We start from the raw sequence: 25988 nt of genomic DNA on the forward strand, positions 1-25988 counted from the left end.
ACAAGGCCCTGGGATGATTACTCATACCATAGAGCTCAGTGGTTAAGCATACTTGGATTCAAGCCCTGGTACCAAAAAAAAAAAAAAAAAAAAAAAAAATGTAGGCTAGGCTATCTAAGCCATGATGGATGTTCAGCAGGCCAGATGTATTACATGCATTTTTTAAAAAATATTTTTTAGTTGTCAATGGACCTTTATTTTGTTTATTTAAATGTGGTGCTGAGAATCGAACCCAGTGCCTGATACATGCTAGGCAAGCGTTCTACCACTGAGCCACAATCCCAGCTCTTTTTTTTTTTTTAACATTTATTTTTTAGTTGTAGTTAGTTGAACACAATACCTTTATTTATTTATTTATTTTGATGTGGGGCTGAGGATCAAACCCAGGGCCTCGCACGTGCTAGGTGGGCGCTCTGTCACTGAGCCACAACCCCAGGCCCTTATATGCATTTTGATTTATTATATTTTCAACTTACATTGAGTTTATCAGGATGTACCCCCAGGGTAAGTCAAGGAGCATCTGTACACGTACAGCTTTTAAGCAGTGCCTGACAGCCAGGTGTGGCAGCACACGCCTGTAATCCCAGCAACTCTAGGGTAAAGCAGGAGGATCACAAGATCTAGACCAGCATGATCCTCAAAATAAGAAAGTGCCAGGAGTGTAGCTCAGTGGTAGAGCACCTCTTCCTTCTCCTCTTCGTCTCTTATTTTTTAGTTTATTTTTATTTATTTATTTGGTGGTGCTGGGGATTGAACCCAGGGCCTTTGTGCATGTGAGGCAAGTGCTCTACCAACTGAGATATACCCCCAGCCCCTATTTTTTTTTTTATACTGGGAATTGAATCCAGAGTGCTTAACTACTGAGGACATCCCCACCCTTCTTATTTTTGAGACAGGGTCTTGCTAGGTTCCTCAGGACCTCACTAAATTGCTGGGGCTGCCTTTGAACTTTTTTTTCTGGGGGAGAGTTACCAAGGATTGAACTCAGGGGCACTCAAACACTAAGTCACATCCCCAGCCCTATTTTGTATTTTATTTAGAGACAGGGTCTCACTGAGTTGCTTAGCACCTTATCCTTGCTGAGGATGGCTGGTTTTAAACTTTTGATCCTCCTGCCACAGCCTCCCTAGCCACTGGGTTTACAGGCATGCACCACCACATCCTGCTTCTTCTTCTTATTTTGGTGCTAGGCATTGAACCAGGGTCTTGCAAATGCTAAGCATGCCCTCTACCACTGAACTACATCCCTCGTTCTAAAATATTTTTGATTACCTGGGATAACAAACCCTGCCCCCAAACCCAACCACTCTGAGCTGAAGCTGGGCTCAGGCTCCTGCTTTTCTTCCTGTTTGGACTTCCATCAGCTGGGCAGGATGGTAGGATGAATAAGTGAATGAATAAATGAGAGAGGCATTACATTTGGGTTCTGATGGGAGACTAGGAGCTTTCCAGGTAAAGAAGAGGTAATTGAGGGCTGGGGATGTAGCTCAGTGGCAGAGCATTTACATAGTATGATTAAGGTCCAGGCTCCTATCTCCAGTTAAAAAAAAAAAAAAAGTAGTGATTGAGGCTGGAGATGGGTTGCTTCATCGATGGCAATGGAGGTTCCCTATTCCCTGAGTTCAGAGGGAGATGATGCTAAAGAGGAATGCTGGGTTCATTAGAGTTCTTTTTTGGGGGATGTACTGGGGATTGAACCTAGGGGCACATTACCACTGAGCTAATTCCCCACCTCTTTTTATTTTTTATTTTGAGACAGGGCTCTGCTAAGTTGCTTAGGTCCTCAATAAGTTGCTGAGGCTGGTTTTGAACTTGAGATCCTCCTGTTTCAGCCTCCTGAATCATTGCAATTACAGGCATGTACCACCCACCAGCTAGTTCCATATCTGTGTGGGAAAAAGAGATTCCTGGTGGGAAGGCTTTTGTGATAGTGTGGCAATTATTTGCAGAAAAGACTGAGGTCAGAGTGGGGTGTGTTCTAAGTTCCAGCAATGAGAAGGCCTGAACCAAAGCAGTAGCAGTGAGAAAGAAATAAAGAAGCAGCAAATGAGATATCTGAGAGAAAGAATTAGTATTAATCTACGTACTTTATTGAATGCCTCCTAGGGATTATGTTAAGGGATTGTGGAAATAAAAAGAACCGAAATAGCATTTATTCTTGTCTTCAAGTAGTTCAAATCCTAGTAGAAGCAGACCAACCTACAAACAAAATATAGATGTAGTGAAAGCCATATTCAGTAGCACTGCAGCCAGTCTCATTGAGAGATCTCTATGCTTGGGAAATCAGCAAATTCATTGATGGAAATTGTCTTTTCAAGTATTCCCAAAGATATATATTTTTAATATTTATTTTTTAGTTATGGGTGGACACAATATCTTTATTTTATTTATTTTTATTTTTATTTTTATTTTTTATTTTTTTTTTAAAGAGAGAGTGAGAGAGGAGAGAGAGAGAGAATTTTTAATATTAATTTTTTAGTTCTCAGCGGACACAACATCTTTGTTGGTATATGGTGCTGGGGATCGAACCCGGGCCGCACGCATGCCAGGCGAGCGCGCTACCGCTGAGCCACATCCCAGCCCTTTATTTTATTTTTATGTGGTACTAAGGATCGAACCCAGAGCCTCACGCATACAGCGCTCTACCTCTGAGCCACAACCCCAAGCCCAGGGAAATTGGGCTTTGAGGTATATCCCTAGCCCTTTTTAGTTTTTATATTTAAAGAGAGTTTTGCTAAGTTGCCCAAGCTGCCCCCAAACTCACCATCTCCCACCCCAGCTTCCTGAGTTGTGGTGCTGGAGATTGAACCCAGGGCCTTGTGCATGTGAGGCAAGCACTCTTTCCATGAGCTATATCCTCAGCCCTGGACTTATTCTTAATTCAATGGAATGCTACTGAGGTTTTGTGTGTGTGTGTGTGTGTGTGTGTGTGTGTGTGTGAGTGTGTGTGTTTGTTTGTTTTTGTTTTTGACCCTCTACACTGACCTCCATCCTCAGACCTTTTTATTTTTGAGACAGGTCCTGATAAGTCTTGTAGGTTTTATTTTGTCCCAATTTATTAGCATTTATTTATTTACGCAGTAATGAGGATAGAACCTAGGGACTTAAACATGCTAGGCAAGCACTTTATTACCGAGCTACATCCTCTGCATTTTTTTTTTAAGAGAGAGAGAATCAATCTTTCTCTCTTTCTTTTTCTTTCTTTCTTTCTTTCTTTCTTTCTTTCTTTCTTTCTTTCTTTCTTTCTTTCTTTCTTTCTTTCTTTCTTTCTTTCTTTCTTCCTTTCTCTCTCTCTCTCTCTCTCTCTCTCTCTCTCTCTCTCTCTCTCTCTCTCCCTCCCTCCCTCCCTCCCTTCCTTCCTTCCTTCCTTTTTTTATGTGGTGCTGAGAATCGAACCCGCCCATGCTAGGTGAGCGCTCTACCGCTGAGCCACAATCCCAGCCCCCACTCCTATTAGTTTTAAATTTAGGTATAGTCTGTCTCCCATTAAATGCAAAGTTTTATTTATTTATTTTTTTCCGGGGGGTGGGGTGACTACCGGGGATTGAACTCAGGAGCATTAGACCATTGAACTCGTGATCCTCCTGCCTCAGCCTCCCGAGCTGCTGGGATATCACAGGTGTGCGCCACCGCGCCAGGCTAAATGAGAAGATCTTATTATTAATATTAGGAGACTTTAAAAAACTTTTTTGTTATACATGTACACAATATCTTTACTTTGTTTATTTTTATGTGGTGCTGAGAATCAAACCCAATGCCTCACATGTGAGAGGCAAGGGCTGTGCCACTGAGCCACAACCCCAGCCCTAAATGCAAAGATCTTAAGTGTTGGGTTCGCTGAGTTTTGGCAATTGTATTCATCATGGTTACCACCACCTAAAAGAAGACCCAGAACATTTCTTTGGTCCCAGTAAAGTTCCTAGTGCCCCTTTCTCGGCAACTCCCCGAATACAACTCAAGAGTACGGAAGGGTTTTCAGCATGATGTTTGTGATTTGAAAGGACCGCTAGAGACCTGGAAGGAAGGTACTGCAGTCCAGTCCAGGAGCGCCACTCACGGGCCTGGAGAGCTTGCAGGTCGCCTAGCAACCGGAAAGCGCTCCGCCCCGGGGTGACCGCTCCGCAGCTGAGTGAGGCCCCGCCTCGTCCATCTCCAGGCCCCGCCCCCTCAAGAGCCTGTAGTAGCTCCGCCCCGCGACAGGGGGCGGGCGGAGCCTTCTTATTGGTCGTCTCTTCGGAAGTGACGGAATTCGGAATCTCGCGCACAGTCTGGCAACACCCGGGCGGGTGGGTGCGGGTTCGCTGTGCGTGGTGGCGGCGCGTGGCGCGGATTTGTGGCAGGGCGGCGGGGGCGGGGGGGGGTCTCAGCAACTGAGACGGGACCGTAAGGCTGAGGGTCCCCACACACCTGACCCTGGTGCGTGACCTGCTCTCCGGTTCCCAGAGCTCCAGGCGCAGGCCGGGATGTTCGTCCTGGTGGAGATGGTGGACACCGTGCGAATCCCCCCGTGGCAGTTTGAGAGGAAGCTCAACGACTCTATTGCCGAGGAGCTGAACAAGAAATTGGCCAACAAGGTACCGCCCGGCCCCGCCCCCTGCAGACCTGGTCACGGTCATGCCCAGCCTTGTCCCTGGGCAAGTAGCTGAATGTCTCAGGACCTCCTTGCCGCCGCTTGGAAACGGGATGGGGATATTCCGAATCTCACAAGGATTGAGGAGAGGATCAGAAGAGAAAATGGACTTTTAAAGGGTTTTGTAACAGATAAGTGCTGGGTTCCACACTTCTAAATCACTTTGCGATCTTGGGCAAGTCACTCGCTCTGGGCCTCAGTTTCTATTACAAAATGAGAACAATGCTCTTCTACCTACCATTTGTTATTTTTTGTGAAGATGGAGAGTTCTAGTGGCATGGAATTCACTGTCAGGAGATTTATCCATTTATTCCTGTGACATGTTTGCACACCTTCTATGTGCCATGCCTGTTTGCCTCAGTGCTAGCTCCTGAGCGGCCTTCCTATCCTTCTGTGCTTGCCCTCTGCCCAGTGGTCCAGTGTCATCATTATCTTTCCTTTTAACTCTTTTTTTTTTTTGTACCAGGGATCGAACCCTGGGATGCTTAACCACTGAGCCACATCCCCAGTATCTTTTTTTTTTTTTTTTAAAGAGAGAGAATTTTTAATATTTATTTTTTTAGTTTTTGGTGGACACAACTTCTTTGTTTGTATGTGGAGCTGAGGATCGAACCCGGGCCGCACGCATGCCAGGCGAGCGCACTATGCTTGAACCACATCCTAAGCCCCCCAGTATTTTTTTATATTCTATTTAGAGAAGGTCTCCTTGAGTTGCTTAAAGCCTTGCTAGTTGTTGAAGCTAACTTTGAACTGGTCTGCTGAGCTGCTGGGATTCCAGGCATGCCACTACACCTTGCTTTTTTCTTTCCTCTGTTACATTCTTGTTTTTTGTTTATTTGTTGAGTGCATTTTGTTTTTCCTTTCCATGAGGACAGGGACCTGTCTGTTTTTTTCCTTGCAGTATCTCCACACTTAGCCAGAGCTTGGCAGAGTAAATGCTCCATAATTATTGATTATGGTGAGAAAAGCAGAAATGATTAAGGAGGACCCCCGCAGTTAAGTATATGAGGATGAGTTGATATAAATATCATGAAGAACAGGTATTCACACACTTGTGGAACAAAGGAACTTCACCTGGAATGAGAGGGATAGGTGGCTTTATTGAGGAGGTGGCATTTGAGCCATCTGATTGTGAGGATATGTGATGGTGAGGAGGAGCCAACTGGAGGATTTGTTTTTGAGTTGGGAGTAGGCCAGGCATAGAGAAGAGCTGTGTAGGCAGAGGAATCAGCATGTGCAAAGGCCCTGTGGAAGGACATGGAGGAAGCTAGTAGGTTTGGGAAGGGTGAGAGGAGCGTGGGCTGGAAGATGGATAGGCCTGCATCCCCATACGATTTCACAGTCAGAGTTTCAGTCTTCATGGGTAGAGCAGCAGGAGGTGATGGGCTGGGAAAGAGCCAGAGGAAGACTGGTTGACTTTAGACAGGAGGAAGATTCCTTCAAAATAAGTTGAGATGAAAGGATGGCAGTGTACAGATCTGGGAGTGTTTAGGTGGTGGAGGGAACTCACGGAACCCTTAGTGGATGTTTCTGTTACTTTGTGAGGTAGAAGGTGAAGATTTGTGGAGGAATGAGGTATGAACATGGTAGAGAGAAGGTGTGAAAATATAGGAAGGGAATATGGTCCCCTGGGGCGTAATCCTTTTGAGACAAATCTTTCTATATTTGAACTAGGACGTCTGAGAGGAGGCCACACAGAAAAGGCCTAGTGTCCTTGAAGGGCATCTCACCTGCCTCCTGAGCCACTGGCTTTCATAGTCTTGTGGCAGTGAGGTCTGCCCACAGCTCAGTTCTCTGAGTATCTTGCTAATCCCTGAACAGCTCCTGCAAGGTCTGTTACTAGGAGGTGATATTATAGTGTTGTTGGTGGATACTGGACATAGTAGACAAGTTGTTTGGAGCACTGTGGTGTGGGACTGGGGCCATGGGATGTTCTATCCTGTCTTAGGGTCTTGGCCCCTGGTCACTGTGCCAGCACATTCCCTACAACCGCCTGTGTCTGACACATTGTGAGCACAGCAGAGTTAGCTGTGGTTCTACCACTCAATGGCTGCAAGCTGCAGCGTGAACTTTGGGATGTTGAAACGTGTGGGTATAGCCAGGATTCCTGCCCCAGTCCTCACTGGTAATACCAGGGATCCTCACTTGGTTGTTTTTGCAGTGGCTGAGCCAGACACTAAGATAGGGCTTCACTCCAATCTCTGTATAATTTAACAATACTATATATATATTTCATTTTTGCAGATGGGGAAACAGGCTCCAAGAGGCAATATGATGGCATTAGGGGTCACACAATGAATGATAGAGCTGGCATTGGAGGCTGGATCTGTCTGGTCACCATGGGGCCTGTTCTTTCCAGAGCCCTGTGTCCTTCTGAGCTTCCCTACCCTGATTACCTCCTGCAGAGCCCCAACTCATTTCCATTTAAAAGAGGATACTCAACTTGCTTGTGGTTATGAGGGTCTCCAGAGGTACTCCTGGGGAACTGGACTTCATAGTCACGTGTATGTGTACACATGCACACAGGTTGTGTACAACGTGGGACTCTGCATCTGTCTGTTTGATATCACCAAGCTGGAGGATGCCTATGTGTTCCCAGGGGATGGCGCTTCACATACCAAAGGTGGGTACCTTCTCCTCCTAGGGAATTGCATTTCCTGGGCTCAATTCTATAGCAAGAGGTCAAGCTATAGAGAAACTGCAGGTGGTGGGAGACCTGGGCCCATTCCTGACTGTGTCAAGAGTTGATGCCATAAGAGTGGGCAGATTCATGTCCTCTCTGGGCCTCAGTTTTCTCATCTGTAAGAAATAGGATGTAACGCCAGCACGGTGGCGCACGCCTGTAATCCCAGTGGCTTGGGAGGCTGAGACAGAAGGATCGCAAATTCAAAGCCAGACTCAGCAAAAGTGAGGTGCTAAGCAACTCAGACCCTGTCTCTAAATTCAAAAATAGGGCTGGGGATGTGCCTCTGTGATCAAGTGCCCCTGAGTTCAATCCCTGGTACCAGAAAAAGAAATTGGAGGTAAACTAGGTGATTTTCAAGACCTCTCCAGCTGTGATTGGGGCTCCACATCTGTGCCCCTTTGGGTCTTTTCTACTCCCCAGCTCTGCTCTTTACCCATCCTTGGGGCTGCTCATCACCCGGTGCAGGTGACCTTGAGAAGCAGGAGGACATAGCTGTTGAAAATGTGGCCTGTGCTGGGTATGGTGGCACAGGCCTGTAATTCTGGCCATTCATGAAGATGAGACAGGAGCAACATGAGTTCCAGGCCAGTCTGGGCAACTTAACTTAGTAAGACTCTGTCTCAAAATAAAATGAAAAAAGGGCTGGGGGTGTGGCTCCATGGTTGAGTGTCTGGCATGCTGTGGGCTCTGAGTTTAGTAACCAGCATGGCCCCCCCAAAAAAAAGAAAAAAAGAAAAGAAAAAGTGTGTGGGGGCGGCAGAGTTGTGGCTCAGTGGTAGAGCACTCGCCCAGCACGTGCAAGGACTGGGTTCGATCCTCAGCACCACATAAAAATGACTAAGTAAATAAAATAAAGGTATCATGCCTGTCTACAATTAAAATAAATAAATAAATAAATAAATAAATATGAAAAGAAAGAAAGAAAGAAAAAGCGTGGCCTGTGGATTCAGATCGCTACTCTGCTTATTGGCTGTGTGTCCTGAGTAGAATATGTAACCTCTGTCCTTCTTGTTCCTCATCTACCAAATGCAGTTAAGAGATTTTTATGGGCTGGGATTGTGGCTCAGCGGTAGAGAGCTCGCCTAGCACGGGCGGGACCTGGGTTCCATTCTCGTGCCACATAAAAATAAAGGCATTGTGTTGTGTCCATCTACAAAAAAGATATTCATTTTCTCTCTCTCTCTCTCTCTCTCCCCCCCCTTTTTTTTTTTTTGCTATTTTGAACTAAATTTATTTTTTTTCCTTTTTTTTTTTTTATTGATTGTTCCAATCTCTCTCCCCTTAAAAAAAAAAAAAAAAGAGACATTTTATATTCCAGGACTGCTGTGAGGATGGGGTTAATACATGGTAGAGCTCCTAGGACAGGACCATAGCACCTAGCATGTACTCCTCCAGTTGGATTGCTTTTCTCCATGCTCTGGGTCATTTAGGTGGTGTTCTTCTGGGGTGGCTTGGCCAGGTCTGGGCCATGTAGGATGGCTGTGTGTTCTGGTTAGTGGCAGCCTGGCTGGTCTGGGTCCTCCTGTGGTCTCATCTTTCAGTAGGCCACTCTGGGCTTGGCAGTTTCAAGGTTGCAAAACTCACTGAGGAAGCGCTTCTGCAGCCTCTGTTTAAATCCCAGTGGCCAGAGGGTCATGTGGCCAAAGCCCTGGGCAAGAGATGGAGAGACTCCACCTCTTTTTTTTTTTTTTTTTTTAGTTGTAGATGGACACAATACCTTTATTTATTTGTTTATTTTTATGTGGTGCTGGGGGGTCGAACCCAGCACCTCACGCATGCTAGACAAGCGCTCTACCACTGAGCCACAACCCCAGCCCCAGAGACTCCACCTCTTGATGGGAGAAAATGCTGTCACATTGAAGGGGTGTGCATCTGGGAGTGCAGGGTTAGAGGAGGAGAGGGGCCTGGGGTGTAGTCCTGATGGAGATGTGTGGAGCTTGTTGGAGTGTGGGTCTGTAGCCTTGCTGTCACCTGGGCATGTGATGGAAATGCAGATTCTCAGCCTGCCCAGACCATGGATCAGAGTTGAGAGCAGAAGTGAGGCAGTTTTAAGGGCCCTGTGATGCTCTCACAGCCGGTGGCCAAGGAGCCCTGTCCTAGCCTTTGCTTGTCAGCCTCTCAGCATGGGGATGCCCAGGCATTCCAGAATGTGCTGGGACTGCCTGGGCCCTTGCAGGCATCCAGGGCTTAACTCATTCATGTGGATGTTACTGTGCTCCATAGGGAGCCCTAAGAAATAGGCTGTCTTTGAGTGGACTAGGGGCATTTTCATGAGCAGAAAACAAAGACTGTGATGTGAAAACCACCAGCAGGGCTGCTTCCAGGAGAAGGAGCTGAGCTGAGCCCTGGCTCTGAGTGACCTCTGGTTGTCCAGAAAGCAGGTGGCCCTAGGTACCTGAGCTTCCAGATATAAGTCTGGTTTGGGGAAGTTCTGCATGGTCGGTTGGTTGTTTCTGTGTACGACTGCCCATTGATCTTCATCATTTTTCACCCGGAAACAAATATGCGGCGCTGAGCGCTGGATAGGCACATCACAGGGACTAGATGTGAATTCTGGGTCTGGTCCTGGATGGGGGCATTGGCAGGTCATTCCGTTTCCTGGTTTTGGTTTCTCCGTGAGTGCAGTAGGGTAACTCTCTGGTAATATAGCTCCTCATGGGCCACTGAGCACCATGCAGGTGGAGTTGCTATTTTGTAGTGAGGTCAGTTGCTGTTTGATTCTGATGCTGGCTTTTGTCTCCAGGCACAGTTGTGCTGTCCCCTTTCTGCCTCCCACAAGGCTCTGGTCTGGTGGAGCAAGTGCCGCAGGGGGTCATAGCACCAGGATAGGTCCTGCCTTTACCTCTGCTTTGAGGAATATTCATTTGCTAGGTGCTTCTGCATTTTGTCACCTAGGACAGGTTGCTTTAGCTCTCTGAAACTCCATTTCCCCATCTATTCCAATAGTATAACAGTGCATACCTCATTAAATGTACACGAGTAGACTCTTCTGCAAAACTTCCTGTGTGGTGGGTACTCAGAAGACTTCAGCTTTCATGATTTGAGACACTGACCTTGACTTGCCAGGCTTATCCACAATCACTTAGAGCACTTCTACCTGGTGCCTGCCAAGCCTGGGTCCTGGCCTCCCCTTCTAATGCTCTGTTCTGTCCACTTAGCCCTGAGCAGCCTGCTTATTGGTGGTTTTTCTTTTTCTTTTTTATTCACTGTTTTGATAAAAAGTGTGTAACAAAATTTAATGATTTAACTTTTTTGTGTGTACAGTTCAGTGATATTAAATATATTCCCATTGTGTCTTCCCCCCTGCCACCCCAAAGTACTGGCGATTGAACCCATGGGTGCTTTACCATGATCTACATTCCCATCCCTTTAATTAAAAAAAAAAAAAAATTGGAACCAGGGGTTGAACCCAGGGGGGATTAACCACAGAGCTACATCCCTACCCCTTTTTATTTTTTATTTTGGGACAGGGTCTTGCTAAGTTGCTGAGGCTGACTTTGAAGTTGTGATCCTCCTGCCTTAGCCTCCTGAGCTGCTGGGGTTATAGGTGTGTGCCACGATACCTGGCTATTATTATTGTTACCACCATCTACCTCCAAGACTTTCTCATCTTCCTATGGTGAAATTCCCTTCCCATTAAATACTGTCTTCTTATTCTGTAGTTCCTCGAAACCCCCATTCTGCTTTCTGGCCCTGTGAATTTGACCATGACATGAGTAAGAATCATAGTGTCCTTTTTGCAGAAATTTACTACACCCCAAGGCAACCTTACTTATTCTTGCACAAATTTTGCTTAAGCCCACAACTAAGAACAAACTCTTCTTCTTCTTCTTTTTTTTTTTTTAATTGGAGCCTGGGGGTTGAACCCAGGGGTACTCAACCACTGAGCCACATCTCCAGCCCTTTTTATATTTTATTTAGGGACAGGGTGTTGCTAAATTGCTTAGAGCCTTGCTAAAGTGCTGAGGCTGACTATGAACTCACAATTTTCCTGCCTCAGCCTCCCGAGCTGCTGGGATTATAGGCACGTGCCACCATGCAGGCCAAACTCTCCTTTTTTGGTGAGGGAGGGGTGCTGGGGATGGACTCAGGGCATCACACAAGTAAGGCAGGGGCTTTTTCAGTGAGTTGCACCCTCAGCCCTCTTCCTTAGGGTTTATAATCCCATGTGTATGGGCACCACATTTGTGTACAATTCATCCATAGATGGACACTCGGGCTGTATGCTTCTGACTTTTGGATGTGGTTTAAGATGGTACTCCCTTGCTGGGAGCAGTGGCATACACCTGTAATCCCAGTGGCTGAGGCAGGAGGATTTCAAGCTCAAAACCAGTCTCAGCAATTTAGGGATGCCGTGAGCAATTCAGTGAGATCCTGTCTCTAATAAAATACAAGAAAAGGCTGGAGCCGGGTGCAGTGCCACACGCCTGTAATCCCAGCAACTTGGGAGGCTGAGACAGGAGGATTGTGAGTTCAAAGCCAGCCTCAGCCACAGTGAGGTACCAGGCAACTCAGTGAGACCTTGTGTCTAAATAAAATACAAAATAGGGCTGGGGTTGTGGTTCAGTGTTTGAGTTCCCCTGAATTCAATCCCCAGTACCAAAAAAAAAAAAAAAAAAAAAAGTTGGAGCTTCCTGGGCACCCCATTATGTGCTGTCTGCCTCTACAAGCCTGATGCCCAAACTGGTGCACACCTGGTAGAGAATCTGAGGATTCATTAAACCAAGCTGAGTGTTGGTCATGTGGGGGACGGTCCTGCTTGGTCCTGGGGTCAGAGTGATGTGGGCATGGACCATAGCTGGTATTTTTTCTTGAGATGAGGAGATTGGGGACACCTGAGGTAGTCTTGACAACCCACAGAGGTATGTTTGCTGGGTGTCACACCACACCCACTCTACCCCCTAAGTTCAGGGCATTTTTAGTATCCTGTTCCAGGTCAGCGCTGTGCCTGGGGCAAACTTCAACAGTCATCAGGAGAGAGGAACTTGTTTCCAAACCTGATTTCCTTTGCCAGTTGCCCTTTTTAGAATTTAAAGCAGAGCCTGGAGGAAGGTTGGAATTGACTTGGAGTCATCCATGGCCCAGAGTGTGGGCTCAGGTGTGGCTTATCATATGGATTTGGGAGCCAGCCCACAGACCCAGAGCAGCTGCTGCTGCTGGTCCCTTAAAGGATCAAGCTATGACCTTGTTGGGGGTGAGGGAGGGTCTCTTGGGCTCAGCTGAAGGGTGTGGATTTGCAGGAGGACTTGACATTGACCACTGGGTCAGTGTGCTGGTGGTGAGGAGGGATTGTGGAGAGCATGGTTATCTCCAGTCTCCAAGGTCGTCCTCCTGTGCCTGCTGGTCAATAACGTGCTGCCTTCATTTTCAGTACATTTTCGCTATGTGGTGTTCCACCCATTCCTGGATGAGATTTTGATTGGGAAGATCAAGGGCTGCAGCCCAGAGGGAGTGCATGGTGAGGTGACCCTGAGTATCTCGGGGAGTCTGGCTGGGGGCAGGTAGCCTGTGCTGTGCATGTGGTTGGGGGGGTGGGGTGCTCAGATATGGAAGCAGATCTTCCTGTGCTGTTGGAGGAGACTGCTCAGCTTTCAGGGCCAAGCACAAGAATACTCAGCTCCCTCCCACTTTCAGGTATTGAGCAAGGACCTCAGTTGGCCATTGGCTTTCACTATGAGGCCATAACTCAGACCTCAGGTTTGGGGTACCAGGTGCTTAGAGCTTTGCCCAGGCTGGTGTGTGATGTAGGCAGAGGTATGGGGATCTGAGGTGAGAAGGGCTAAATCCCATGGTGACATCAGTCCCATGGGCACACTGGATAGTGATGTGCCTGTTGAGCATGCAGACCCCTTATTGTCTGGCTGGCTTCTTGGGCCCTGTCTCATGCAGTCATCTCCGTTTCTTCCAGTCTCTCTAGGGTTCTTTGATGACATTCTCATTCCCCCAGAGTCACTGCAGCAGCCTGCCAAGTTGTATCCTTCCAAGGTAAAAGTGGGTCACAGAGGAGTTAGGCCTCTTCAATAGAAGGTACCTGCTTGGTGGCCTTCATATCCTGTGACCTGACACTGCTGTCCCCCTGCAGCCCTTGTGCTCTGGGTATGCTGACCCACCTCTGCTTTCCACCTGACCTCAGTTCCATGTGCCCTTGTCTGCAAGTAGCAGGCTGATGGTAGAATAGGGCTGTGGGACCCTCTTCTTCTGATTCACTTTACTTAGGTGCAAGTCTTCCTCTCCAGGCCCACTATTGTCCCAATCCCAGTGCTGCAACTGGCTGCACTTGTCTGTTTCTGTGGAGCTGTCACTAATCAGAGACTCTTCACTGGAGGAACTGTAGCCAGGGGCCAGATGGGGCCTGGTAGAGGAGGCAGTGCCCAGTGGTGGGACTGCCACTAGAGGGCAGTGTGATTCATTGTGGGCTCTGGGGTAGGAGAGGAGGGCGTGGTTGGGGGTGGGGTTGCTGCCCTGCCTGGTGTGACATCACACCTGACCCAGCCTGGCTGCTACTCTCATCAATGGTAGGGCTTTAGGCAGGTAACCTCCCAACCACCTCATCCTCCTGAGAACTGGACAAGCCCTTAAGCTACCTGCCCCTTGGGTTGTCACAAGGTTTGGATGAGAAGTGGTGTGAGGTGCCTCAGTCACTCTTTGAGAGGTGGGCTGGCTGTGGTCCCAGTGTTTCCCTGGCAGCAGCAACTCCTGCTTCTCACTGTTGGAAACAGACACTGCAGCCAGTCGCACCTGCTTTTCCTGTGACTTCTCAGCCAAAGTGGTGTCATCTTTGGGGTTGTTTTTTCTTGGGGTGGGTGCTTAGGAGGACTCCACAACTCTGTGCTCCTCACGGCTTGGTTGTAGCCTTGACCCTGGGCCCCCAGTGATGAAGCAGAACAGGTGTGGGTGTGGGAGTATGAGACGGAGGAGGGAGCACACGACCTGTACATGGACACTGGTGAGGAGATCCGCTTCCGAGTGGTGGATGAGAGCTTTGTGGACACGTCTCCTACAGGGCCCAGCTCTGCGGAGACCACATCTTCCAGTGAGGAGTTGCCAAAGAAGGAGGCTCCATACACACTTGTGGTGAGAGGTTTTGATGGTGCAGCAGGAATCACTGGGAGGCAGGAGAGCCCAGTGTGCAGTGATGGGCGGCTCCCTGGAAGTTCTGCTATAGGACCTGCTCTCCAGCAGGTCAGGGACCAGGCCCCTCTTGTGTGGTCTTGGCCAGCCACTTCTCCCCAAAATCGAAATCCCTGTTTCTCAAGGCTAGGGCAGCGGAGCCAAAGTTGCCAGGAATATTGGAGAGGTTGGGCAGGATTAGTGCCTTGCCTGCAAGGGTCCATGCTGCACAAGCCACCGGGGCTGCAGGGAAGAAACAAGCCAAGGAGGGAAGAGTGGCCCGGGGGCTGCTCCCTCTGTACATATTTGGAGGCCAGGCCTCATGAACTGTCAGCTTTTCTGGCAGGACTAGACTACAGATGGCTTAGGAGGGTGGGCCTGGGGGTGAGGACCGGTGCTTGATCCCACCTAGGCCTTGGGGCCAGCAAACCAGCACTCTCCTTACAGACCTCAGGAGGGGAGAGGCAGGAGAGGGGTCTGTGCCCCACGTGCTCCACTGTGCCATCACGGATGTGGATCCTCATTTCACTACAGCCCCATGGCTGTTGTGTGCCTCACCTTTCCTTTGCCTATGCTGGTTCTGCTGTGAATCGAGGGTGGGTCCCTGTTATCTCCTCTCCAGGGTAGTTAAGCCCTAAATGGTGGTGAAACATACCTGTTCTCTCTCTGGCAGGGATCCATCAGTGAGCCTGGCCTGGGCCTTCTCTCGTGGTGGACCAGCAACTAGATCTGGGGTTCGACGGGGAACTTGCCCATCCAGTAGACCCTACCTCAGCCCTGGGGAAGGTGGTGCAGCTGGTCCTGAGCAGATGCTGAGGAGTCCATGTCACCCAGGACCAGAAGGGGCAGGGGTCAGCACTGCTGCCAGCATGTCCTCCCTCCCCAGTGACCTAGCCCTGATCTTCCCCACAGAGCGCTACCCCTGAAGTCCTGCCATCCTGTGATTTTTTTTTTTTTTTTGGCAGTGCTGGGGGATGATGGAACATAGGGCCTGCCACATGCTAGGCAAAGACTGAGACCACTGAGCCACACCCCCAGCCCTATCCAGTCCCATCCTGTGATTTTCAGTGATAGCAACATTTTAATAAAGTAATGGCAGCATCTGCAGGGAAGGATCATCAAGATCCTTCCCTGGATTTGTTTCAATGGCTAATGTCATGATCTACTTAGTTGCCAAGCTGGGACATGTCCTTAACTCACCCCATATCCCTTTTGAAGAACTCCCCCCAAATGGCAAAAAGTGGGGGTTTTCAGATTGTGGAATTCCTGCCACCCCAGGCAGGGCCTTGGGCTGGCTGAGCTTGGCTCCATAGTAGAGAGAGGCCAGTCTAGGCTAGCTGCTTTGGTCCTGAAGCTACCAGTTATTGACTGAGTTAGAGGCAGTACACCCACTCTGCATTTGGAAAATAGAAGGAAGCCCCTAAAATTGGCCAAACCAGCTCTGAGTTGAGGAAGTGAAGGCTGTGGGCTTTCTTGACCCCAGGTATCATCCCCCATAGAAGAGCAGGAGTCCTGGTGCCTGTCACTCAGATTGCAGGTATAGCTATGTAGTGCAGTGATGTCCCAGATTTGAGCAGGAGAATGGCTCTGACAGGTCCTCCTGCCCCTTTCTCCCAATGCTGTGGACACCAGGACACTTGTACCTGAGTCTTGTCCTGGTGTTGGGCCTCCATGGAGACTTTTTACTTCAGGTTACCAGTGGAGGTCTCGGGCAGTGTCAGCCTATGTAATCTCAGGGGGACCCTATTTTTCACCATGCTAAAGGGACAGAACATTATATAGCATATTCCAGTCATGACCTTATCTGTAAGATACACAGGCCATCCCTCAGAGTGATTAGAGGGATTAACAAGACCATGCCAGCCATGCCATCAGTGCCCAAGGGAAGAAGGTGGGTTCTTTCTCCAAGAGGCTCTTTCCCACCAGGAAAACTATGGGATCTAGGGCCATGCCTGTATAGCTGGTGCAAGTGCAGGAGGGCAGGTGGTGATGGGGAGGGCCTTTCTGCCACAGCTCACATCTCCTTCACAGCAGCAACTGGGCTCCAGGTGTGACTGTGGGGTGTCCACTGACATTGGCTAAAAAGGCCTTCCCTGAACCCTGGAGTTGGTACAAACAGCAGAGACCACCACTCACGCAGGAACAGTCAATGAATTTGGATTCTTATTTTTCTTGCAAGAAAAAAATGTTCTCTAAAATCCTTCAGCCACCAAATGATCAGGCAGAATAAAAACTTCTTTAGAGGGGAGTGTTGTCATAAAAATAAATACAGTCATGTGGCGCTGCTCAAGATTTGAACCAAACTAAAAATGGGAAGGCAGGGGGCTGGAAATTGATTTTAAGAAGCCCCCACCATGGGTCACTGAGTGGGCTGAGGTGGGAAAGAGCAGGAAGCACGTCTGGTCACACCATCCCGGAGTAGGAAGCCATGATTGGATGGACCAGTGGCCTTGACGATGCATGTGGAACTGCACTTGTAATGACACCAGCGTGGGCAGGGGTGGGGGCAGAGCAGGGCCCTTCCTTACTGCTGCAGCTCCTTCATCCTGTTCAGAGCACTGCCTGCACGGAACCACTCAATCTGCGTCTCGTTGAAGGTATGGTTCAGGAGGATGGTCTCCTGGGTCCCGTTGGGGTGCTTGATGATGCATTTCAGGGGCTGCAATGGGGGAGGCAGGTGTAGGTAAAGAGCCATAAATGTTCCTAGCAACATGACCCCTGGCAGGGTTGAGTTGGGGCAGGAATGGGAAGGTAGGGAGAAGCCAGCCTGGGGTAGCTGCTTTGGGCCCTGAAGTTGCCAAGGGATTTGGAGGCCTATAGGCAAAGTAAGTCCTAGGCAGATCTGGGCCTCAGTGCCACCCACAAGGGGGTCCTGGGGCCAGTGGATCACACTGGGGAAGCCTGGGCTGGCTCCACCCTTGGCTCTGGAAAGGCACTTCTCTTCCTGTCTGGGATTTGCCTAGAGAACTTAAGGGCCCTTCCAGTTCACTTGGAGGAGCTGCAGGGACAGCAGGAAGGGAAAGTGGCTGCCCCAATCTTCCACCCAGGAGGACCCTAGCCTGTTTATGCTCCTTCCCTGCCCCCTGACCTTGCCGGGGGCAAAGTCCTTCAAGCCCTGAATGGTCAGCTTGTCCACAGGGTGTATCTTGTTGTAGTCAGCAGGGTCAGCAAAGGTGAGAGGCAACAGGCCCTGCTTCTTCAGGTTGGTTTCTGGAAGACAGAGGCACACTCAGTTAATAGGGTGGTGTTTGCTAGTCCCCAGCCTTACCTTCCTCTTCCCCTTCAGAGACCTTTACCAGTCCAAGGAATATATCATTTTCTAAATCTGGTTGGGACCTTGGCAGACACCTCTGGTCCTGCTACTGGGAACAAACACAATGACTAGAGAGCTCAGGTCTACTAAAGTCTCAGTGACATGCTGCCTTTCACTAGGGGCACCTGAAGGGGTATGCCTTGGTGCAGATGTCTCTGTGAGGCCTTCCTGGTAGACATGTTCACAATGAGAACAGACTCTCTCCTCATGTGTCCTGGATTTCAACTGCTCTGGTCTTCAAGTGTGGAAGCAAGACCAGCGCTGATGGGAAGCTGTGGACATTGGATTTGGGCAATGTAAACCTGAGAAGGGGCTGATGGTTAGACATAGACTGGGAGCTAGGCACTTGGCTCCAGGACCAAGCAGGCTGCTGGCAGGGTGGGTGACCTTAGGCTCTGAGTGAAGGGCAACAGGTATGGCTGGGTGTGGACTCCCACTCACCGTGGATCCTGGCGAAGCTCTTGGTGATGATGGCCCGGCCACCAAGGTGGCGAGGCTCCAGCGCTGCATGCTCCCGGCTGGAGCCCTCACCATAATTCTCATCTCCAATCACCACCCAGCTGATGCCGTGTTTCTGCCGGGCAAGGGGAACTCGTCATGAGGCAGAGGAAGGCATGTGCCTCCCAGTAGCCCTAGCGCATACTGAAGCCCATGAGGGAAGGGCTGGAGGGGCTTTCCTCTTTTGCTCTGAAGGGCAGCTGAAGTCAGAGTGGACTGACTGAGTCCAACTAGGCCCTGAGGGGCAGCAGCAGGTGGACATGGGCCCACCTGCCTGTCTGCAGTGGACACAGAAGTCACAACACTGGGGCTTAGTGCAGAGTCAGAAAAATGGAGGTCAGAGTGGGGCAGAGCTGTGGTTACAGTAGGCAGGGGAGACAACGCTCTTGTACAGCTGGTGTGGGCTCTGGGGTGCAGTGAGCTCCCACTGTGCCCTGCCCAGCCACCAAGGGGTGCCCGGAGATACTGATGGGCCAGGACTTGGGATTAGCCTTGGTTCTGTTCATTTCTCAAAATAGAAAGAGTCAAAAAGCTTTGGACTCTGGCTCTGCCTCTAACCTTGGCAGCCCCTTGGTTTCTCTAACCTTGTCCCCAAACTCCTTGCTCCCTGGCTTCTGGCTGGGCCAGGCTGACCGTGGATCCTCATTGCCCATTCCCTTAAGGCCTGCACAGCTCTTTTCTTCTTTGAGCCTCAGGCTCCTCTCTGATTTCCCAAGGCAGTTCCTCTTTCCTCCACGGTTTCTTGCAACATTCTTCTCAGAACTGGGTCAAACATCTGCCAACAGTGCTCCTCTCACTATTGGCTCCTGGGTGTGTGCACCCAGCTCTGCCCACCTGAGCTGCAGGGGAGTGGCTGAAGGGCTTTCCTTCCTTCCTTCCAGATGGCAGTTCCCTCTGAGAAAGTGGTTGCCTGCCACCCTGTTTCCATTCCCCATGTCTTCCCTGTGCCTGCCCTGCATGCCCTCAGGAGAGTGGTTCCCAGCACTGCCCCTCACTGACTGTGCCCTACCTTGTAGTAGCGGGCAGTGTCAGGGACAGGGCCAAACTCCTGGGTGACAGCGTTGCGCACGGAGTTGGCTTTGCCATTTTCAATGTTGATGGCACCGATGAGCAAGTTGTTAGAGATGTTGTCCAGGTGCCCACGAAACTTGAGCCAGGGACCTGCAGCTGAGATGTGGTCTGTGGTACACTTCCCTTTGACCTTGATGAGTGAGCAGAGGCGACAGAGGTCAGTATGGGGCCGGTGAATGGTAAAGGGAAGAAGCCGCCTTCCAGAGGCAGGTAGCAGGCAGGCCCAGGACCCAAGAGGAGTGACCAGGGAAGCAGTTTCTGGACATGTAGTCTACAGTCCTGGTGCTGCCAGGCTCAGGCAAGACAACCACCCCTCAACAACTTCTCTGTCCCTAGGGCAGGATACTCCCTCATGGGACAGGACACTTAAAGGGAAGATAGATGTATCTGCCCACTTCCCCTCCAGGCCTAGGCCTCAATTTAGAACTGTCCAAGGTGGAAGATTAAACAGACTTCACGTTAGACACAGAGAGCCTGGGACACTGGATTCCTGGCTATTGGCTGATCAGTCTTACGTCACATGGACTCAATACTGGCTGTGTCACAGGGGTACAAGACCCCTTAGTAAACATATAAATTAATGTCAGACATGGGTTTGAGGTCCCTGGCCACAAATAAAGGCTCAGCTCAGCTCCCACACATAGGCCACACCACTAGTGCTCAGCAGGGGCCAGGAGGAATCCACAGCTTCAGGAGCCTGGTCAGTGAAGCCAGAGATGTGGAAACCCACTGTATAGTCATACATGTCCGATGAGTGAGCCCTGGACAACAGCTAGTCAGATCCAGCCCTACTTGGCTTGGGCCATAGAGAAGGGGAAGCCCAGGCTACAATGCCCTTCTTCCTCTTGTAGTAGCAGGCAGTGTCAGGGACAGGGCCAAACTCTTGGGTGACAGCGTTGCGCACGGAGTTGGCTTTGCCATTTTCAATGTTGATGGCACCAATGAGCAAGTTGTTAGAGATGTTGTCCAAGTGCCCACGAAACTCCCTTCCTGTCCCACCTTCATCTTGACCATCCACCCTTGCTCCCAATGGGTTCCTAATCTTTCCTGATGCTCAGGGAACTGGGGGCCCCAGCAGTTCTGCCAGTCCTCTTGCTGCTGACCTTGATAAGGATCTGCAGGTCCTCTAGGTCTTTGCCGTCCCACTTGTCAAAAGGCTCCAGGAGCTGCAGGCGCTGGCTGGTAGGGCTCACATCTACCCGCTGCCCACTGCTATCCTTGGGGGGATGCTGGTAGGTGTCCTGTCCTGGGTCAAACTCCTGTAGCAGGGGACAGAGAATGCTGAGTGCTGGATCTTCATTCCCCATAGAGATGGCTCTCAGAGCAAGCAAGCTTTCCCCTGCCCCAAGCCACTTCCTCCCAGAGAATGTAGCTGCTTCATTTTCACTAACATTGTCACCCCTGCCTGCACAAGAGGGGCCAGCCCCAGATGTTCAGATGCTGGGAAATGTCTTGGCCACACAGCAACCAGCAATGGCTCTGAGGCACCCAGGCCAAAGCAGGCCTTCAGAGGCTGACAATAGAGTGACAGTGCCTGCTCACCGCTTGGGGCAGCTCATCTGCATCCGGAGCCTCCAGCTTGAACTTCTTGCCATCCTTGCCTGTCAGGAAGTCAGTTTCTGGGTTGAACTTGAGGGTTCCTGCGATGGCCAAGGCTGTGACAATCTGAAATGGAAGAAGCCAGTTTGCTGGTGAGCCTAACCATCACATTTACCCTCCCCATTCCAGCTGAAGCCTAGACCAAACTGAGAACAAAAACCAGGAAGCGGCCGGGTGCGGTGGCCCACACATGTAATCCCAGCAGCTCAGGAGGCTGAGGTAGGAGAATCGCAAGTTCAAAGCCAGCCTCAGCAAAAAATGAGGCGCTAAGCAACTGAGTGAGATAATAAAAATACAAAATAGGGCTGGGGATGTGGCTCATTGGTCAAATGCCTATGAGTTCAATCCCTGGTACCAAAACAAACAAACACATAAACCAGGAAACGTCTATGTTCATCCCAAGTCCCTTTTCTTAAGAGGCCAGAACTGCAGAACTGTCTTTGGGATCATGGGCCATTGTGCTGCAGAGGACTCAAGAATGCAAAGGCCATCTGGCCTTACCACTGCTGTTGGGGCCCAAGGTTAGCATTCTCCCACAGGTTAGGCAAACACTACTGTAGCATTCTCCAGTCCCCTGTGTCCTGGGCAGACAAGGAAAAGCCCCAGCACAGAAATTCTGCAGTGATGAAATGCTCCTAGGTGGACAGCATGTGGAAAGTACAAGAGCTGCAATCTCCTTTGCAAAGAAATACAAACATTCTAGAACATTCATGCAAAAAAGAGAATAGCCATGTGCCAGTGATGGCAAGGCAGGAAACCTGGGCACGTCAGCTCGCTCAGTGCTCACCATAATAGCAAGGCCTAACTTTTACTAGAAAAATTAGAAATGTATCCAGAAATTAGAGCTGGTGCAGTGAGTGGTGTGTGCCTTTAGTCCCAGCTACTTGGGAGGGTAAGGCAGAAGGATCATTTGAGCTGAGGAACTCAAGGCCAGACTGGGCAACATAGTAAGCAAAATAGAAGACCCCTGTCTCAAAAAAGAAAAAAGAACTGCAAGCCAGAACTCCACATATGTTCTCATGTAACCCTGATAGACTAGAGAAAGGGCTAGGGTTTATCGCAACTAGTGAGATTTCATATTCAATGTTCATAAATGCTGTGTTGTAAACAACATCTCACAATCCTATGATTTGAGGGAGACCCAGGCTGAAAGTGCCCAGGAAGCACAATGCTTGAGGGATTGGGAGACCAGGGCCCTTGGTTCTATTCAGAAAATCCTTTGCCCTTCAATGCCACCCTCCTCAGCAGCCCTGAAACCCCTTTTTTCACCAGGCTAGAGCCTGGCCAGGTAGTCCTACCTCTGGGGACGTGACAAAAGCATGGGTCTCAGGATTTGCATCATTGCGGCCTGTGAAATTCCTGTTGTAGGAAGTAACAATTGTGTTCTTCTCTCCCTTCTTGATGTCCTTCCTGCCAGGTCAAAGGGGACAAGATTAGGGCTATATGGTGTCACCTATCCTGTCCTGAGGTGAGATGGGCAGGGTTCCTATAGCACATGCCTTGTTCATGACCCAGGAGGGTATTTGGATCACTGGCCTTGTCTGAGACCACAAAGACAGAGGAAGAGCCCAGAACCAAGCCCGAGTTTCCTGACGAGGGCAGCTGCCTCCTTTCATACCCAAGTCCCTGGCAAGAGAATGTGGCCTTGCTGGCTTCTTCCTGCCAGTTCAGGCTTCAGCCACAGCCACAGTCACTTGGTGCCACAGCCACAGTCACTTGGTGCCCCTGCAGGCTCTGCATCCCCTTGTCTGGCTAGGTCTTCTAATGTACAGCAGCCTCTGGAGCCAGAGGCTTTGGACTTGAGTCTTCTCTCCACCCCAACAATGTCTCCCTTTAATTTGTGGGTATGAATACTCCAGTATACAAGGGGCTATCCTATCAAAGTTGTGCTTTTTACCTGTCCCACTGGCCAATACAAGGGCCACATGCATTGGCCAGGACAATGCCGCCCACATCCCTCAGGATCTGTGCCTGGAGAGAGAAGACAGGGAACTGTCAGGAGCAGGCAAGTGGCTGATGGGAAAAAGGGCAGGTGAATAGCTTGCAGGATGAAGACTATACTGGAACCCTATGGCAGCCACTGGGACCTACACCCCCTCTGGCCCAATAGGCTATGGCTTGTCCCACTCTACAGCCACATTACTCAGCAGTGGGGTAGGGGTAGATGGGCACTCACATAGCCATCCCGTTCAATGGTGGCACGGATCTGCTCAGAGCCTGGTGTGATGGTGAACTGGGACTTGCACTTGAGTCCATGGGCCAATGCCTGCTTGGCCACAGCTGCTGAGCGCCCCATGTCCTCATAGCTTGAATTGGTGCAGCTACCGATCAGGCCTGGTGTATTGTGGATGGTACAGTCAAGGGTCAGAAGGAGACAGTGACCAGAGGTCTCTACCCAACCTTAAACTATCCAGACCTAGTCCAAAGAGTTTGCCAACTGGGCTGGTTAGACACTGTTTTTTAACAGAGACAAGTAGGAAGCGACTTAAATATCCAACAGTAAAGGGCAGGCTCCTGTGAACAGTCATTCCAGGGAAGAATCTGGAGTCTCTGACCATGACACTGAACATATGTGAGGAGTGTTAATTCATTTTACACCATGTGCATGTGTACGTACACCAGAAGGTTTATACTAATAGAAACACATGAACTGTAAGCATTGCTGGGTAGGGGGCTGATAAATGAGTCTAATTTGTTTCCTTTATATTTCCAGTTTTTTGTTTTGTTTTTGCAGTGCTGGGGTGGAATCCAAGGCCTTGCACACCCTAGGCAAGTACTCTATCACTGAGTTATATCCTCAGTGCTTTTTGTTTTTAGGTAGGGTCTCACCAAGTTGCCTAAACTGGCCCCAAACTTTAGATGGGATTACAAGTATACACCTTTGGGGCCTGTCTTATTTTCTGTTTTCTTTACTGCTTTATAATCCAGGTAACAAGAGATCTCTTTAAAATGTTTGTCAGTTACTCATAAAACTCAATAAAAACTGAACAATACTGAATGACCTACAGATGTGAAGATAGTTTCTCTTAATAATTTAGCAATTTATTTCCTAAATATTAAACATTTACTTCAACTAATTGGGGTGAGTGCTTTATGTAACACTAATGCCAGATACCATACAAGACACTTTTCACATAATAACTTGTCACTCCTCCAGACAACTGTGAGGCAAGTCTATCACTCCTGCTTCACAGATGGAGAACCAGGCAGAGGGGAAAGCAGTTTGCTCAAGGTACCCAGTTAACAAGTGGCCGAGGCAGGATTCAAACTCAGGCCTTGTGGCACCAGGGTCCAGGCTCTTTACAGTCATGCATACCACCTCACAGCAGCAGAAACCAGGGACACTGAATACCTCTGTCCACATTTGCATAACCATGTAAAATAAAGAAGTGTGGCTGGTAAGATTTGTGTTTACAAAAAAGAAATACACACAAATACATGCATGTGAAATATGTACAGAGAAATACAGTGTAACTCAAAGAGCATGTTTCTTGTATCTTGTCAGATGCAATGGTGGACATCTGTAATTCCAGTGACTCAGGAGGCTGAAGCAAGAGGACGACAAGTTCAAGGCTAGCCCGGGTAACTTAGTAAGACCCTGTCTCAAAGAAAATGTGGGGGTGGGGAGGCACCTGGGAATGAGGCTCAATGATAGAATACCTTGGGTTTAATTCCCAGTAACAACAACAACAAAAAAGTTTGTTTCTGCTTGGAGGTTGAATTTAGAGGTGTTTTAAAAATTCCTCGTTAATATTCTTGTATACCAAGCAAAGGCAATTTTACAGAAAGTACCTCCTTTTGGAAGCACCACAGGGCGTGCCTGGGTAGAGCAGCTAGCCCAGAGACCTGCTAACCCAACCAGATGGAAGGTGCTCACCCACTCGGATGTCCAGAGGCCATCCTTCCTTCTCTGCCACAGTGCCAACTTCTGCCACAGGGTGAGCCAGGTCAGGGGTGAAGGGTCCATTGATGTGTGGCTTTAGCTATAAGATGGGGACATAAGGAATTGAAAGAGAAAGGTAGGAATACATTTGAGTAACAATGACAGTTCACAGCCTTTCCAGATCCCTCGAGGGAGTCAGACTCCTGTCATCATAGCATAAACCTCACTGTGGGAAATACGTGGGCAGAAGATCTGAACTCGCATCAGCTCCTGGGATACGCCAGCTTTACCAGGCTGTCCTCATCTCCTCTCTGCACACACAGGAGCTGAAGCTCAGAAGTAAGGAGCCTCACACAAGGTCATGTAGCTAGGGCATGGCAGAGGCATGGAATGAATGCCTATCTAGTAAGTCCATCATCTCCCCAACTATAATGCTTTTGGTGTGGTGCTTGGGGTTGAACTTAGGGCCTTACATATGCTAGGCAAGCACACTACCACTGAGCTACATCCTCAGTCTTTTTTTAAAAAAATTTTGAGACAGGGTTTCATTAAATTGCTGAGATTGGCCTTGAACTTGCAACCTTCCTGTCTCAGCCTCCTGTAGCTGGGATTACAGGTGTTTACACACTACAGCAGTTGGTTGTATATGCCTCACTGTAAACTATGTTGTTTTTGGAATCATCTGACAAACAAGGACTTAAGGGCAGATGTTTTCCATGTGATAACACTAATCAATATGAAGGGCTAAGCATGGCAGCACAGTGGCTCAGGGATAGAATGCTTACCTAGCATGCACTGGGTCCTGGGTTGGATCCTCAGCACACCACACACATATATTCACAAACACACACACACACACACACACACACACACACACACACAAAGTGATGTGCGCAGTGAACTGCCTGGCACACAGTAAACTCTCAATAAATATGAATGACTGTTAATTACATGGATAAACCACTGAACTCACACCTGCCTTGGCTCTCACACATGTAGTGTGGCACAGAGAGATTAAGCAACCTGCTCAAGGCCGCAGAGCCTCAGTGGCAGGGCCAGCATTTAACCTCATAAGACTGGTTTCCGTTGCTTCAGTCTGCCTTTCCTCTGGTTCTCTGAATGTCTGCTCTGGTCTGTAGGTCTCAGGGTACCAAGTCCTGCTAGGCCTGGCCCGCTAAATTTCAATGCTTCAGGGTGA

General features: G+C 49.2%; 2 protein-coding genes across 7 annotated transcripts in view; one reads left to right on the top strand and one right to left on the bottom strand.

Annotated features, from left to right (window-relative positions):
* Window positions 1-4256: 4256 nt before the first annotated feature.
* Polr3h (RNA polymerase III subunit H) lies at window positions 4257-16473 on the top strand. 6 transcript variants are annotated; one of them, XM_026405898.2, is made up of 6 exons: window positions 4257-4286; window positions 4444-4574; window positions 7157-7253; window positions 12688-12774; window positions 13225-13288; window positions 14189-16473. In XM_026405898.2, exons 2-6 carry the CDS (start codon window positions 4464-4466, stop codon window positions 14826-14828), a joined length of 999 nt encoding a protein of 332 aa, XP_026261683.1. In that variant the 5' UTR covers window positions 4257-4286; window positions 4444-4463; the 3' UTR covers window positions 14829-16473. The 6 variants fall into 6 exon arrangements, with proteins under 6 accessions (XP_026261683.1, XP_026261685.1, XP_026261688.1 ...); XM_026405900.2 differs by lacking the exon at window positions 4257-4286 and having other exon boundaries at window positions 4377-4574; window positions 14189-14390; window positions 15100-16473; XM_026405903.2 differs by lacking the exons at window positions 4257-4286; window positions 12688-12774 and having other exon boundaries at window positions 4377-4574; window positions 14189-14390; window positions 15100-16473.
* A 94-nt stretch (window positions 16474-16567) lies between these two features.
* The window catches only part of Aco2 (aconitase 2), a 44494-nt gene continuing 35073 nt past the window's right edge, over window positions 16568-25988 (bottom strand). Inside the window, exons 9-18 of the mRNA XM_026405895.2 lie at window positions 24785-24890; window positions 23084-23241; window positions 22805-22878; window positions 22206-22317; window positions 20851-20973; window positions 20412-20567; window positions 19247-19438; window positions 18181-18313; window positions 17515-17636; window positions 16568-17085 (exon numbers count right to left, since the gene is read on the bottom strand). Of these exons, the coding sequence (XP_026261680.2) occupies window positions 16951-17085; window positions 17515-17636; window positions 18181-18313; window positions 19247-19438; window positions 20412-20567; window positions 20851-20973; window positions 22206-22317; window positions 22805-22878; window positions 23084-23241; window positions 24785-24890 (1311 nt within the window). The 3' untranslated portion in view covers window positions 16568-16950. The remainder of the gene's footprint in view (window positions 17086-17514; window positions 17637-18180; window positions 18314-19246; window positions 19439-20411; window positions 20568-20850; window positions 20974-22205; window positions 22318-22804; window positions 22879-23083; window positions 23242-24784; window positions 24891-25988) is intronic.

The sequence above is a fragment of the Urocitellus parryii genome, chromosome 5, assembly GCF_045843805.1.
Source record: "Urocitellus parryii isolate mUroPar1 chromosome 5, mUroPar1.hap1, whole genome shotgun sequence".
Taxonomy (NCBI): domain Eukaryota; kingdom Metazoa; phylum Chordata; class Mammalia; order Rodentia; family Sciuridae; genus Urocitellus; species Urocitellus parryii.